This window comes from Nelumbo lutea, chromosome 2, assembly GCF_056320005.1.
Source record: "Nelumbo lutea isolate HS-2025 chromosome 2, American lotus-T2T, whole genome shotgun sequence".
In the NCBI taxonomy this organism is placed as follows: domain Eukaryota; kingdom Viridiplantae; phylum Streptophyta; class Magnoliopsida; order Proteales; family Nelumbonaceae; genus Nelumbo; species Nelumbo lutea.
The window spans coordinates 2,287,530-2,302,030 of record NC_142685.1 but is presented as its reverse complement, the minus strand read 5'-3'; the positions used below and the strand labels follow the sequence as shown (position 1 = coordinate 2,302,030).

General features: G+C 39.5%; 1 protein-coding gene across 3 annotated transcripts in view; it reads right to left on the bottom strand.

Annotated features, from left to right (window-relative positions):
- Positions 1-14,501, bottom strand: part of LOC148868063 (TLC ATP/ADP transporter) — a 41,725-nt gene that overhangs the window by 25,143 nt on the left and 2,081 nt on the right. For 2 of the 3 annotated variants that reach the window (XM_088969209.1, XM_088969211.1), the window contains exons 2-8: positions 14,025-14,303; positions 13,324-13,488; positions 6,096-6,194; positions 5,861-5,995; positions 5,670-5,738; positions 5,494-5,590; positions 5,274-5,376 (exon numbers count right to left, since the gene is read on the bottom strand). In XM_088969209.1, the coding sequence (XP_088825335.1) occupies positions 5,274-5,376; positions 5,494-5,590; positions 5,670-5,738; positions 5,861-5,995; positions 6,096-6,194; positions 13,324-13,488; positions 14,025-14,126 (770 nt within the window). In that variant the 5' untranslated portion in view covers positions 14,127-14,303. Of the gene's footprint in view, positions 1-5,273; positions 5,377-5,493; positions 5,591-5,669; positions 5,739-5,860; positions 5,996-6,095; positions 6,195-13,323; positions 13,489-14,024; positions 14,304-14,501 lie in introns of those variants that run through there. The other variant, XM_088969210.1, reaches the window with a different exon arrangement.

Below are 14,501 nucleotides of genomic sequence, written 5' to 3'. Positions count from 1 at the left end.
GAAGAGTTCTGAGCCATAAGAATTCAGCAACCCCGTGTGCCATAGCTCGGTATTTTGCTTCTGCAATTGATCTAGCCACCACATTCTGCTTCTTATTGCGCCATGTGACCAGGTTCCCTCCTAAGAATGTACAGTAACCTGAGGTTGATTTCCTGTCTCCAATAAAACCAGCCCAATCTGCATCAGTGTATGCTTCAATTTCAAGTTTGTTGCTTTTCCTTAATAGGATTCCTTTCCCTGGGCAAGTCTTTAAGTACCTGAAAATTCTTTCCACTGCTCTCATATGAGGGGTCTTTGGCGAGTGCATGAATTGACTGACAACATGCACTGCGTAAGCAATGTCTGGCCGAGTAAGGGATAAGTATATTAGCTTTCCTACCAATTTTTGGTACCTCTCTTTATCACAGTATTCCTCACCCATTGATTCTTGTAGTCCGTGGTTTGGTTCTATTAGAGTGTCTGCTGCCCTACATCCCATCATTCCTGTTTCCTGTAGGAGATCTAACACATATTTCCGCTGACATATGTAGATTCTTTCTCTTGATCTAACATCTTCAATCCCAAGAAAATATCTCAGATTTCCTAGGTCTTTGATCTCAAATTCTAAAGCTAAGTACTCTTTCAGCCGCTTCATCTCTTCCAAGTCATTTCCGGTGATCACCATGTCATCCACATAAACAATGAGTGTTGTAAGTTTGTCATCATGTCTCCTTGTAAACAATGTGTGATCTGCACTACTTTGAGTGTACCCCACTTTCTTCAAAGCCATACAAAGTCTCTCGAACCATGCCCGGGGAGACTGCTTCAAACCATATAATGCTTTCCTTAGTTTACATACCTTCTTTCCAACATCATAGCCTAGTGGGGGTTCCATGAATACCTCTTCACGAAGATCACCATTTAGGAAGGCATTCTTCACATCTAGCTGATGAAGTTCCCGAGATAAATTTGCTACTAGTGATAGTAGGACCCGGATTGTATTGAGCTTTGCTACTGGGGCAAAGGTTTCTTTGTAGTCAATTCATTCCTTTTGTGTAAATCCCTTTGCCACAAGTCTAGCCTTATACCTTTCAATTGACCCATCTTTCCTGTGCTTTATTGTGAATACCCACTTGCACCCAACAGACTTTCCCTTCTGGCAAGTCAACCAACTCCCATGTTCTTGCTTTCATTAGGGCTTTCATCTCTTCATTCATGGCTTCTTTTCACCTTGGATCAGATGCTACCTCTAAGTACCTGGAAGGGACACGAACAGAGGAAAGAGCAGACACAAAGGAGTGATAGGCAGGAGATAAGTGTGAGTAAGAAACAAAATCAGCTATGGGATGTCGGATAGTACAAGAACGAACAGGCTTATGGAGAGAAATAGGAAGATCCAAATATGAAGTGTGAGGGTCAGAATTACCTTGGATTGCAGAGACAGATTGATCTGAGTTCAATTGGTTGTAATCATGAGATTGAGGGCCCTTCTTTCTTCTGTTGTATGTAAGTATCTCTTTCTCTTGCTTGTTGGAGACTTCAGAAGCATCTGCTGTATCAAGGGATGTAACTGGCACAATGGGAGCCTCACTAGATTGACCCGAAATGTCACAGCTAGGAATAGTGGAAGGTGATGAAAGGGGAACAAAAAAGAAAGGAGGATGAGAATCCTCTTCCACCCCATTTGTCTCCCCCTAAAGAGGATTCTAAGACTGGAAATAGGGTTGAGACTTAAAAAAAACTACATCTCTAGTGACACTTTCTCTTGGAGACATAATCATAACACTTGTACCCCTTTTGTGTAGGAGAGTACCCCATAAATATTCCCTTTGTAGCCTTGGGATCCATCTTGGTTTTCTTTGGATCCTTCACATGTATGAAGCATGTACAGCCAAAAATCCGTTGGGGGAGAGGAAATTCGGGAAGAATGGGACACAAAACAGAGAAAGGGGTCTTCATACCCAATACCTTAGATGGCATCCGATTTATCAAGTATGATGCAGTGAGTATAGCTTGAGACCAATATTGCTTGGGCACTTTGTGCTGGAAGAGTAGAGCTCAAGCTGTCTCCAAGAGGATTGGTGTAATATGCATGCATCTTCCATGAATGAGTTCAAAGATCTTTCATAAGTATTCAGCCGCATTGTCTGACCCGAATTGCTTAATCTTCTTGTCAAATTGTGTTTCAATCATCTTGCAAAATGCCATAGTTATCCATGGCACTTCATCTCGTCCTTTTAACAGATAAATCCATGTACACCGAGAATAATGATCAATAAAACTGATAAAGTAATGGAAGCCATCAATGGAGACAATGGGTGAAGAACCCCAAACATCAGAATGCTCTAAATCAAAAGGAGCTTGAATTTCATTACTATAAGTTGGATGCACACTTCTACATTATTTTGACATCTGGCACACATCACAAATTAGACTCTGACTTGGATTTCCCTTAAACAATTCGGGTAACAACATTGCTAAAGAAGAAAAAGACACATGACCTAGCCTAGCATGCCACAGGTGCAGCCTAGCTATTGACTCCACACTTTCTGGACTAGTAGTAGCAGAAGATTGTAAGGCTGAGCTGGTGTCTACATCAAAATAGTAGAGGCCCCCATACTCACGACCACTCCCAATTGTTCTCCTTGTCAATCTATCCTGAAAGACACAATGAGAAGGAAAAAAGATTATACTGCAGTTCAAATTTTTTGTAAGTTTTAAAACAAACAAAAGATTTGAGGTAAGAGTAGGAACATGTAGGACAGATTTAAGAGAGAAACCCTTGCTTAGGACAACCACCCCCTTTCTAGAGATGGTGGAGAGGGACCCATCAGCCACTTTCAACTTATCCTGCCCAGACAGCAAATGGTATGAAGAGAATAAGGAGAACATATGTTTCATATGGTCAATTGCTCCGGAATCAATCACCCATGAGGAGGAATCAATGGAACTAGTTGCACTGAAGGCAGAGACTGTACCTGATTTGGCAAGAGAGGTGGATGCTAAAGGGTTATTCTTCAGACGGGCCGATTGAGAATCTCTACCTCACTAGCCGAGAAGCCCAAGGTACTTGGTCCAGAGGAGTTAGTGACCTGCCCTGTGATGGAAGAGGACACAGTTGGAGTATTCTGTGACTTGTCACTGCTGTTGTTGGTGGCAAGATTCCCACTTGTTGTATGCCCCCTATGTTGTCTTTTGTCCTTTTTCAAAGCAGTTGGCTTCAGATGAGGATATAAGACCCAACATTTTTCCTTTGTGTGTTTCTCACCTCCACACTGAGTACACCTAAGGGACTTCTTGTCTGGAAGTCTATTTCCCTTAGTGGAGACTAGGGCTGAATGTTCTCCAGATAGTTCTGTTGACTGTGTCTGGGAGTCAACTTGCATCTCCTTTCTCCTTACTTCTTCATTCCTCACCAGATAGTAGACATGGTGGATCTCGGGTAATTCATCTCTCCCTAGAATCTGTGACCTTATACCTTCATATACTGGGTCTAGTCCAGCCAGAAACTTGAAGGCCCTACTCTCCTCAATCTGCTTGTCATGCCTCTCCTTATCCCTGGCATTTTCCCAGTCCAAAATCAAGTGATGGTCAAGCTCTTCCCAGAGGCCTTCCAGTGTTGCAAAATATGTTGCTACGGCATGTCTCCTTGCCTTAGGGTTGCAATGTCCTGGTTCGGCCTGTAGATTTTAGCATTGTTCTTTTTCTAGCCGTATGTCTCGGATACTTTCTCCCAAATCTTAGCAGCTGTAGGGAAATGATGAACAGTTCTGGCCACCCGATGAGTCATGGAGACCAGCAACCAAGACATAACTATGGCATTTTCCTTGCACCACACGGTGTATTCAGGACTGCCAACATCTGGTTCTTTCTTGTCTCCATCCAAATAGCCTGTGAGTTCATGAGAGGTAATGAACAGCCTTGCTGAGACAGACCACTCTCTGAAGTTATATTCATCCAACAATACGTTAGTGATTTGCAAATTGTGCAGATTAGGGTTTTCCAGGTTGGGTGACCTTGCGGCAGGTCTGATATCCATGGAGGAAACTTCTCTGGATAGTGAAGACATGCTGACTTCGGTCTTAACTGGTCAAAGAGTTCAGTGCTGGGCAAACTAGGGCTGACAGCCTCCTAGGTAACTTCACTTATGCTGAAGGAGCTCGGGTACAGCAGTGGTGAGGGGTTTCGGACTGATAACCAGCCTGAACTTGGAGTTGTTTACCACTTTGTTGTGCTGGTTTTGCTGGGGCTTCGAAGCTGCTGTTGTAGGGAAGTTCTCCCCCTTTCGGCTAGGGCTAGGATTGCAGAAATCAGTCATCAACTAGGTCTGTCCTATACAGACCTCACTTAGTAGCCAAATAGCTACTATCTTGCTGAAGAAGAAGCTAGTAGGACATCCACTTATGGACCTTACCTCCCTTGAGCCCTACAACCAAGGGAAACCCTAGGTTCGAATATACCTTGTTCTCTTACAACCCTGTTTTTTTCAGCAACCCAGAGAAGAAGAAGAAATGAGAAAAGAGCAGCAAAAGAAGAGAGAGTAGAAGCTGGTGTGCCGGCTGAAACCCTAGGTTCAAATCAGCTCTGATACCATGTGTGCTGAATGCTGTATTCAAAGTAGAGAAGTGAAGAAGAAAACCACTGGTATGCTAGAAATATCGAACTGTACTGTTCAGTCAACCAGCAATGATTTATATTTGAATGAAGTACAATGGTACAAGAATTTACTGGAATGCCCCTAATTAGTGATGGGACACCCAGTTAACTTAAAACATTAAACAGGCTTAGGCCCATTAACCCAGGCCCAGTTACAGGATGATTTAACTTAAGTATGGGCTAATAAGACTCTTATCAGCCGAACACTCATACAAAGAGACTTCATTCTAACATTCTAACAAATAATGTAGGGTTGAATAAACAAATCTCTTTCAATTGGCAAAGGGTAAAAAAACTAATCCTATTACCAAATTCTAATCATGATTATTACAAATAGGACCCCCAAGCAGTAGCAAGAAGGTGGTTACAAACTGAAAAGTATTTGCACCTGTGAAGCATTAAAACAAGAACATCACCCAAATAGCAAGGTGTGTCGCATTTTAGATGGTTAAAGATCACAAGATAAGCAATAATCGCAAACTGTTTAAGAACTAGATTGATGTCATTTCCTTGTGGAGAACAAATTTCTCAATCAATGGTTTCTTGCTTCTGAGATATATGTTTCCTCAACCTTCCCCCAAGAACTTCTATCATATAAATAAAATGAATTGGACTTAAATATAAGAATTAAAGTAAACCTCATGGAACAAAGTTCTTCAGAGTCATGGGGTAGATCCTGGTTGATGCCTTTCGATGCCTGTGCTGCAAGCTCCATCAGAAGAGCAGCAAAGAGGAGTAAAACTGAGAGGAATCACTCATTAGAAAGCAGTCATTGGACAATGGTTAAATAGAAGCGGTTGGTAAATGTCATTTCAAAACCACAACTTCTTGTTGAGGAAGAAAATGAGGGATACATACAAGTTCCCAACCAAGCCACTGCTGCAGCAAACAATGAACCAAAAAGCTGTCCTAGTGTAGCACCAGCACCAATGAACCCAAACAATCTTGAACCTGACTGCATACATTGAAAAATCAGACTTGCATAAAAAATAAAAAAAAAAAGTCACATCCATGATATCTGGTAGCAAACAAACCTCACTGTCCATAACATCAATTATTCTAGCCCAAGTTGAAGAAATAGTAATAAGATTAAGCAATGCAACCTACAGAAAAATAGACAAAATTCCAAGAAGAAAATTAAATACAATGAAGATTTCTCAACAACATCTTGATAGTGAAAAAAAATACTTAATCCCTGGCAACACAAAAACTGCTATAATCATACCCATAGGAACAAGCCAATTCTGACTGAACTGTAAAACCATCCATGGTTACTCCAACCTCCAGAATCTGTAGGACGTTCTTGATTAACATCGAGCTTTGGATCATCCTTAAAATTGGAGGGCTGAGAAGCAGAAACCTAAAAGGAGACACCAGGTCACTACATGATAAAGGAATCAAAGGATCATGAATAAGAATTCAAACTCAGCTCATATAAATATCCTGCATCTCTGTTATACCTTGGTACCAAAAGGTGAAGCAGCAGCAGAGGAAGAATGGCAGAGAATGAAGAACACAACAAGAGAGACACTAAAAAACCTGTGTATCAAAAACAAAGCCTGAAAAAAGAAATATCACACACTGAAATAAAAAGGGAAATCAAATGTGAAGCACAAAGATAACTTAGTAAGACAAATAAAGAATTATACAAAGAGATGCATTTTTTCTTTTGTTATTGGTAACCACAAACTCTATTAATTTGTGAAAAAAGAAGCTCAATTGCAATTTCTATCTCAATTTATAATCTTGCCACTTCATACCCACCTCCTCTTCCTACCAAACTCTCATGTTCCAAAGAAAAGAAGGGTGTCTTAAACCACATATTCTCAATCTAACAGGGGAGAGACCACCTACCTGTTATAGACAAAAAATGATAGGGCAATGATAAGAAATTAATCTGGAGAACATGCAACCAGAAAAACCTCCCCAATATTCTTCCTGATCCACTGAAAACAAGAATCTACCCAACTTGGAGCAAAAAGGTTCTCTTGAAAAAAGATCCCAGTTTTTTAACAATTTTCATTAATTGAATGATTAAATCACCACTTAAATAGTAAACTAGTGATCCAATAAGATTTCCGTTTTACATCCGATCAAGGTCTGATGATATTGGTTTACATTATTTAAAATGACAATCATGATCATGCAAAATGTAGTAGAGCCACAGCTGAAACGGTGAAACCAAATGTTGTCCAAAACTTATACATCAGAAGCCAAAATGGCTACCCACAATTCCACGATTAAAACAAAGGAAATTTTAAAAATGGTTCTAATGTTTACTCATTTGTGGTGGAGATTTGCTCTGTATAACTTAGTGGATGAACTAGTAGTTGATCTATTCATATTAAATGCAACTAAATAAGCTCATTTCTTTTTAAAGTATCAATCATATTCATCTGGAAATGGACCAATACTGATCACTAAAACAAATATGGTATTTTTTTTTCTGCAGTGTGCACCAGCACCGCACTTATGTATGGTACCTCCACAAGTATGTCCAAACCTCCAAGGACTACATATGACACAGAATGGTTAAATCCTGTCATGGGCCCATATGTCCAGAACTGTGGCACAGGCTCAGCCACCCAGCCCTCTAAGCTATGACCATTTACATAGACCCATGGGTCTCCCAAAAACTTTGATGGAAGTAGCCAAGCTAACCCAAGCCATTCTGGAATTGAGGGGTCATAAAAGATAAGGTAGAAAATGTAGTGGCACTATACTCAGGACCGGTGGGAATTGGAGGCTCTATAAGGGCTGAACTATATGTTGTTTTACAAGGAGCTCAGATTGCAAAAGAGTTGAATCTGGGGAATTTGGTGATTGAAGGGAATTCAAAGGTAGTAGTGGACTGGCTGAAGGAACTGGATTCAACAATATGGTGTTATAGTGCTGAGATAAATAAATTCAAGTGATTACCAAGAAATATGATTCTGTTTATACAATGGGTGGGGAGAGAAGCCAATGCATTGGCTGATTTTCTAGCTAAGCAGGGGTACAAAGGGATCAGTTGTACTGGGCTTGATTGTAATACTTTGGTGTAATTTTTTATTAGGGTGAGGCTGCACCTCGCAACTCTCCTTGCGATGCTTGTAACGTTGTTTATCTTTTCGAAACCAATGAATTTTCACTTATCAAAAAAGAAGTAACTCTAAAACATAAAAAGAAAACATATATATGGTCCATTGGCGTTTATATAGAGAAGGTTCTTGACCCCATCCATAATAAGTTACACATTTCTACTTTTAAGAGCAGCAAATGATCAACCTTTTTGGCTTATCCCTCCTTTGTAATTTACAGGGGTTCTTCCCCTGATTTGTACATCTCCCCATGTAACTCTTTTTTATTAATGAATCTTGGTTAACTTTTCTCAAAAAAAAAAGAGCAGCAAATGATGAACCTTTTTGGCTTATTCCTCAAACGGCAGAGAGGCCCTATTCTCCCTTAGATTTGGGTTGGAAAATCAGTGTTATCCCTTCTATTTTGCATATAGCCAGAAAATAAACACCTTAAAACAATTATCAAATATATATTGTTAAAACCAACTGAAATCAGTGATTGAAAACAGAGAAAAGACCAGCAATATCCAGAACACTCTTGAAATAAAATATAAACAGCCCAAAGCCTAGATTGACTTTGAAAATCAAACCATGAAGAAAATATGTTTCTTATTGATAAAAAAAAAAAAAAAAGAAAATAAGTTTCTTATTGATAAAAAAAAAAAGAAAAGAAAATAAGTTTCTTATTGATAAAAAAAAAAAGAAACGAAAATAAGTTTCTTTTTTTTTTTTTGCTCCCAGGGGCTACACAATGGAGGTAGCCCATCTACCAAACCCATAAACCCCCCATTCCAGGTGCAGACGGGATTCGATCCCAAATCTCCACTACAACCAGCAGGAGACCTTACCCACCAGCCGGTTGGCACCTTGTGAAGAAAATAAGAATTTGATCTGTGCTTTCTTTTTTATGCTAGAATGATAATCTCATTACTCTAACTGCTTATCATTCTAACAAAAAATAATTAATATGCTAAGCATAAAAAAAGAAATACAAATGAATAACCTTAAGGAGATCAAGATGGAATGCTCCTATAGTGCAATCAAGCAAAATTTAGCATTTCTAACTGGCTTTGGTCACCTAAAGAACAGTCTACAAACACAGGCATTTGGTTTATAATGAATTACATCAACAATATACATTAGAGAGAGAGAGAGGAAGAGAGAGCACTTATGCCGTAAAATGTACAAGCAAAAATAAGGTAACTATAACCATACATAAGCAAAGTGAAGCTAGCACAAATCAGAACACTCTTTAGCAACTCTAAGGGACATCTGGGAGGAAGGTAAAAGGATTAGGTCCAATCTTACCATGGCCATGATGATATCCACTCAATCAGAACTGTTATTAGGTATCCATAGACAAGTTTTCTAGAAGAACTTTGTTGGATATATTCTGAGGATTGATCGCATGTTATTAATTCTTTCCCTAGTATTGACACAATAGGAGAATTGTGGAAACAGTACCTTTTTCTGATGCCTTTCAGGTCTGCAAAGGGAGGAAGATTCAATTATAACCAACACTCTATCCTGGTGGAAAAAACATAAGGATCTTCACTCTATTGACCGAGAGAGGGGAGATGGAAGGGGAATCAAATTACCATTTTTGTCTGCTTAGATCTTCTAGGTGGAGTTCAAGGAGATTTATCTTTTGTTTTTATCAAATAATGAGGCTTCAACTTCTAGGTTGAAGACCTGAGGTTCCAAAATCCACCAAGACTTAATGCATCAGCCAGTAGTTGTATTGTGAAAGGCACCCAAAGTACTACCATAGCACCTCACTTCACCTTATGGACCGTCAGTGAGGTTAGTGCCTTTGTCATCTATTCATTGACTACACTTGGCTTACTGCAGTAATATTTTCTCTTACATTGTTTTATGATTTCTGTGTACAAAAATCCATAAAATAGTTTTTTTATTTTTTTTTTGCGGGGGGGGGGAGGGGGAGAGGGGTCCCAATCATCTATTAGAGGCTACTTTTTTCACAACCAGATTAACTACTCTATTTGCTTAACTGAGGTGAGTGTCTTTTTTGGAACTTCACACCTCAGACAAGAAGGCCCTACCACCTTAGGTACACCTTTGCCTCTAACCGCCTTTGCAGGAGGAAGGAGTTCAGATCTGATCCCAACTCCCAACACATGGTCCCGATATCCATTGCAACCATACATCGGGAACATCTCCCTTATCCTTCATGGCAAGACGTTCTCAATGTATGGCTGTAATGGCTGTTGGGACCTTGCATTGGGATCAGATCCAGACTCTGGCGGAAGGCCCCTAGTGGTTTTATCATTTGTTGGGATCTTGACCAAAAGTAATTATTCTTTGATTGTTATCTTTCTTCATGAATGAACTGTCTCCATTTTCTTTTCCATTTATTCTCCTGTCTTTTACCTTCAAAATTTTCATTCTATTAAAGCAGAAGTTTTGATGCCTAGATACCTTTACATGGCTAGCATGTCAATGTTGGACAAAATACATATCCAAGGCAACACCAAACACTACGTGGACACTTCTAGATAATATTTTGCAGAGTTGTAGGGCAATTGTCTTTATTTATGTTGCTGTTAACATACTATTTATTAGCTGTTAGCATGTTAGTAGTGTCAGCAAGTTAGTTATTTCAGTTTTTTTTCTTTAGTTGCTGATAAGTTATGTTAGTAAGGGCAATATTGTAAGTCAGCTATTTTTTAAATCTTTAATATAAATAGCTGAGTGGGGCGGCAATGTGTAAGTCAACCCACACTCTTTTCTGAATTTTTTTCTCTTCGACTTCTCTCTCTCTCTCTCTCTCTCTCTCTCTTCTTCCTCTTCTATTCTCTGTTTTCCTTGTTGAATTCTCATCTAGAGTTGGACTGATCACAGTCTCTACTAGACAAGTTATTTCAGGGCATTAACACTTCTAAAATACGTAAATGATATATTTTTGACGAATAAAAAGGCCATTACCCAACATTTGCAGCTATCTAGGGTCTTAGGAGGGGGAGACTAGATACACTCCTAACCTTTGGCATTTTTGCACAACCAAACTATAAAAACTGTGCTTTATAAATCTAATAAATTTTGGCAAGACAAAACTCTTCAGAAATGACATTTAGATTAAAATTCTAGGTAAAGAAACATGGCATTAGCATATTATGTGGGATACCAATACTTTATTCCATGTCTGGGATTTTAGGAATGGATAAGCATGTCCCCATTTCCCACATCAATGTTCATGTTGGTATCCATGTCTAGGCATCACAGGCTAAAAAAAGAGAGAGTAGAGACTAGGGAGAGAAAATCCTGAGGATGTTCTCATGAATTTTTTTTTTTTTTTTGAGAAAAAAGTAAAGTAATATATTAGACAAAAAACAAGAACCAAATCTGCACAAAAAGGAGCTGTGCAGTGCACAATCAAACGCTGTACATCGACTAAAAGATTACTCAGTATGCATAGATACAAAAAGGGCTTCAGGATTACAAAAGGAGCTATAAGATCTATTCCTGAACAGATTATGAGACCTACCCATAAAAACACCCTACCCCAAAAACCACTACAAAAATTATCCTCTGAAACATACACATTTTCAAACATCCTTTTGTTTCTTTCTGTCCATAATTTCCAGATCACTAAAGCTGGACCTGCTCTCCAAATTACCTTCCTTCTTTTGAAAGCCCCTTCAGATGCCAACTCTGAAGAACTGCTAGCGCATTTCCTGGGAAACAAAACTGAGCTTCAAACAGCCCCAAAAACCTTGTCCAGAGGAGGCGAGCAACTCTGCAATGGATTAGTAAATCTAAGTCCTCAGATGCTTCCCCACACATAATGCACTTGCTAGGCAACACATTCATCCCTCTTCTGGCCAAAACCTCAGTTGTCAAACGTTTACCCGACACTGCCACCCATAATAAAAAAGCAGCTTTTGGAGGGGCTGCAGATTTCCATACAACAGCTTCTGGGAAATCCACCACCTCCACCTCCGTGAGTTTGTTATAGAAGGATCTCACTGTGAAAAATCCTTCTTTATCCCACTTCCAAATTCTCCTATCTCTGCCTGTGGAGCCAGGAGTTATACCAGATAGCTGTTGCATCAACTCCATCCACTTCACAACTTCCCAATCATTTAAGTTCCATCTGAACACTGGACACCAAACTGCAGTATCTCTTACCCAAGCAAAAGCCTCTGCAACCATGCAACCTTTGTTTTGAGCAGTCTCATAAAGATTGGGAAAGCTCTGATAAAGAGGGTGATCCCCACACCAAAATATCAGTCCAGAATTTGATTCTTGTGTCGTCTCCCACCTTGTATCCTATTCCTCTTCTGAATTCCTCCAACGCTTTTTGAATTCCTCTCCATACAGCACACCCATAAGACATTCTAGTCTCCGCTGGCTCCCAAGATGACACATCTGCTCCGTACTTAGCTAGAATAATCCTTCTCCATAATGCATCAGGTTGTTCATTCCACCTCCACAGCCACTTGGCAAGACAGGCTATATTAAACTTTTTAGCTTCCTTACCCCCAATCCCCCCACTTTCTTTGGGCTACACACTTTGTTCCACTTTACCAGGTGCAGCTTACATTTCTGCTTCCATCCTTCCCATGGAAAATCACACTTTTTTTTTTCAGTTACCTTAGCCATGCAAACTGGAATGAGGAACAAAGAAAGTAAGTAGGTGGGAAGAGAGGAGAGAACACTTTTAATCAGCACCACCTTTCCTCCCTTTGACAAGTATCTAAATTTCCAAGATGCCAACCTCCTCTCCACTCTTTCCCCTATAGGCTCCCAAATTTTCTCAGCATTACATTTGCTCCTTCCAACTGGCATGAGCTCACTCTTATGAAGATTAATCTTGAGGCCTGAAACAACTTCAAACCAAATGAGTATCATACAGATGGCTTCCATCTGCTCCTTAGCTGCATCAGCAAAGAATAGAGTGGCATCTGCATATTGTAATACTGTCACTCCTTCCTCCTCACCCACCCTGAAACCCTCCATAAAACCTCCATCAACTGCCCTCTGCACCAACCTGCTCAAAGCCTCCACTACAAAAATGAACAACCGGGGGGAAAGGGGGTCCCCCTGTCTCGGACCTCTCGAGCTGAACATTCCCCCCATTGATTTCCCATTTAGCAGAAAAGAAAAGCTCACTGTTGTTACGCATACTTTCATCCAGTTCCTCCATTTTCTGCCAAAATTAAATCTCTCCAACATGTAGTCCAAAAAGCCCCAATTTATGATCATAGGCTTTTTCCAAATCCACTTTTAACATTTTCCAACATTCTGATCATCAATTGTATTCAATATTTTCCAACAAAATGTTTAGCATAAAAATATCCTTCCCTATAGACTCTCACCATCTTTGAAAGTTTATAGTTAGTGGGTAAGCTAATATTTGTATGTAATCAATTATGATTACTTTCAAGAAGGTCCTATCAAATCCAGTCTTCCTTTTCAAAACAAAGTTCACTCTTTTTAACATTAGTGATTCGCCTGCAGCAAATCATGCCCAAACAGAAAAGGTAATTAACCATACGAATGTCAATGTCATGGTTCAAATTTGGTATCACTCGACTAAAACAAGCCAACCCACAACACTCTATAAAACAGAAGAAGAACAAAAAAAGGCAATGAAAATGTTTCATACTTTCCCTTTGGAAAGGTTTTGCAATGAGAAGATAATTGTAGAAACAGGGGCAGCCACCAATGTAAGAGCTAATGATCCAACAAAGAGCTCGGGGAGCTTTGTTAGACCTAAAGATATTGCACCTTCATCACGTAATGGAAGAACAACAAAATATGCACTCAAAATCTGCAAAAAAAGAAAAAGAGAATAAATAAATAAATAAATATACAAAAAAAAAGCAGAATAAGGAAGAACAAAGAGCTCATACACTTTAAACTATTGATTTAGGCAATCAAAAAAAATGACGTGAAAGATAAAGTTATAACTATATAATAAACAAAAAATCGGAGCATAAGTAGTGCAAAGACCAATAGAACATCTATTTTCTGTCTATAGATGCTTATATCTGTAAGAGAAGATCCAAAAAAATGAAGGCACGCCGATTTCAGAAATGAGAACAAGACGTGTAAATTCTCCCAACCTGCCTCGTGAGAAGATAAACTAATGAACCATAAAACGAAAACTAATAGTTGGAAAAACAAACTGCTAAATCATACAACCAAATATAATTTTAGCAATCAAGCAAGAACGCAAATTTAAAAAAAAAAAAAATCTCGAGTTGCTCAAGTAGAAATCGCGTGAAGAGATCGAATTTATGGCAAGAAATATAAATTCAGAGTCCATAAACATGTATTGTTCATCGGGGTAGATGGATTGCTTACAAAGAAAAAACACGAGGAAGAGTGGAGTAATGCGGAGATCTCGTGAGGATACACTGAAACAATTGACGAAACGACCGCACCTATGCGAGAGCCGATTAGCATTCTTTTTTTTTTTGCTTTCTCCTTTCTCAGATTTTCTGCAGAGAATAAGATCGATCTGACCGGAAGAGAGGCAAATGACTTTCCGAGATTAGCATTTCCCACCCGAGGAGAAAAGAAAGCAATTACAGGCACTGAGGTGAGGCACAGCACGAGCAGAAGAAGCAAGAGATGCAGGACCTAAGACGAAGAGGATATGGGTCAAACAAGAGCGGTCATCGGGCCTCGGGCCTCGGGCGAATCGGTGATGAATGGACCCAAGAGCGGTCCGAACATCAGGCGATCGATTGTCAACCCGACCGAAAGGAAGCACCAAATCCAAATGAATTCCATATTCGCTCACTTCATTTTGACTGTTGACTCGTTGGGGGTGGAATT